We start from the raw sequence: 1,318 nt of genomic DNA on the forward strand, positions 1-1,318 counted from the left end.
CAGGCGAGCCCAGGCGAGCCCAGCCCGGCCCAGGTGAGCCCAGCCCAGGTGAGCCCAGGCCAGGGCAGAGCTCGGTCACGGCTCCTCCCTGAGCATTCCCAGTGCTCCAACCCCTTCCCAAATCCCAAATCCCAAAAACCCCAAATCTCAACCCCTCCAAATCTCTCAAATCCCAAACTCCAAATCCCGAAACTCCCAGATCCCAAATCCCATCCCTGGAGCTGCCCAACGCTCCCAATTCCCGTGGGAGAATCCCAGCAGGAACTCCAGGAATTAAGGAATTCCAGGAATTCCGGTGGCTCTGGATCCTCTCATCCCAAACCGAGCCCAGCCGGAACTTCCCGAAGGCTCAGAAAAGCCGGGAGATTTCCCTCCTTGGGAATTGGGTCAAACCCTACGGGAATGACCGACCTTTCCCAAAAACCAGGGATTTTTGGGAAAAGTCATCTTGGAGCTCCTTCCCAGCTTTTCCAGGAGAAAATTCCCGCCTCCCATCCCGGCTCCCAAATTCCAGGCCCGGAATTCCGGCCTGTGGAGCAGCAGAGATTCCCCATCCCACAGAATTCCATGGAATTCCCGGCTCCTACCTGGCAGGGAAGGTCATGGGTTCCCGCCGGGACGCAGCCGGAGCCGAGGATCCTGCGGGAAAAGAGAGCCCGGTGAGAATCCCAGGAATGAAACCATTCCCGAGGGAACCATCCCACACCTGGCATCCCAGGGAAAAGAGGAGACAATTCCCAGTTTTTGGGGAATTTGGGGGTTTTATCCCTGATTTTTTTTCCAAGGGAAATTTAAGGAGGAGGCAACTCCTTCCTGGAACCCTCTGGAAGCGAAGTTCCCGGGTTTCCCTGAGGAGGAGCTGGATTTATCCCGGCTTTATCCCGGATTTATCCCGGAGCTCATTCCCAAGCTTTAAACCCCTCATTCCATCGGGATTTATCCCGGCAGGAGCCGCCTTCCCCAGGAATCCCATCCTCGGGAAGAGCCCAGGAGAGGATCCCAAAATCCACGGGAAGATTCCCAAGGGGAATCCAGAGGATGATCCAGGATTTTTCCAAGGATAAAGGCCACGAATTAGGAGGAATTTTCCATGGAAGTGGCAAATCCCTGGAAAAGCCGCCCAGGGAGGGGTTGGATTCTCCCTCTGGATTCATCCCAACCCCCCTGGATGCCCCTTCCCGGGATTCTGCCCCATCCCAGCCCTGGATCCCGGCTCATTCCCGATCCCTGCCCCTCCTCTCCCATTCCCGGCTGGTTTTCCATGAAAAACTGGGAAGGACCCAACTCCCTGGGGAAGTTCGGCTCCGGCAGAGCCTCC

At 56.8% G+C, this 1,318-nt stretch overlaps 1 protein-coding gene across 1 annotated transcript in view; it reads right to left on the reverse strand.

Moving 5' to 3' along the window:
* Window positions 1-790, reverse strand: part of GATAD2A (GATA zinc finger domain containing 2A) — a 32,848-nt gene extending 32,058 nt beyond the window's left edge. The window contains exon 1 of the mRNA XM_017727501.1: window positions 588-790. Within this exon, the coding sequence (XP_017582990.1) occupies window positions 588-713 (126 nt within the window). The 5' untranslated portion in view covers window positions 714-790. The remainder of the gene's footprint in view (window positions 1-587) is intronic.
* Between the last annotated feature and the right edge of the window lie 528 nt (window positions 791-1,318).

Source organism: Corvus brachyrhynchos, unplaced genomic scaffold, assembly GCF_000691975.1.
Source record: "Corvus brachyrhynchos isolate BGI_N302 unplaced genomic scaffold, ASM69197v1 scaffold212, whole genome shotgun sequence".
Taxonomy (NCBI): Eukaryota; Metazoa; Chordata; class Aves; order Passeriformes; family Corvidae; genus Corvus; species Corvus brachyrhynchos.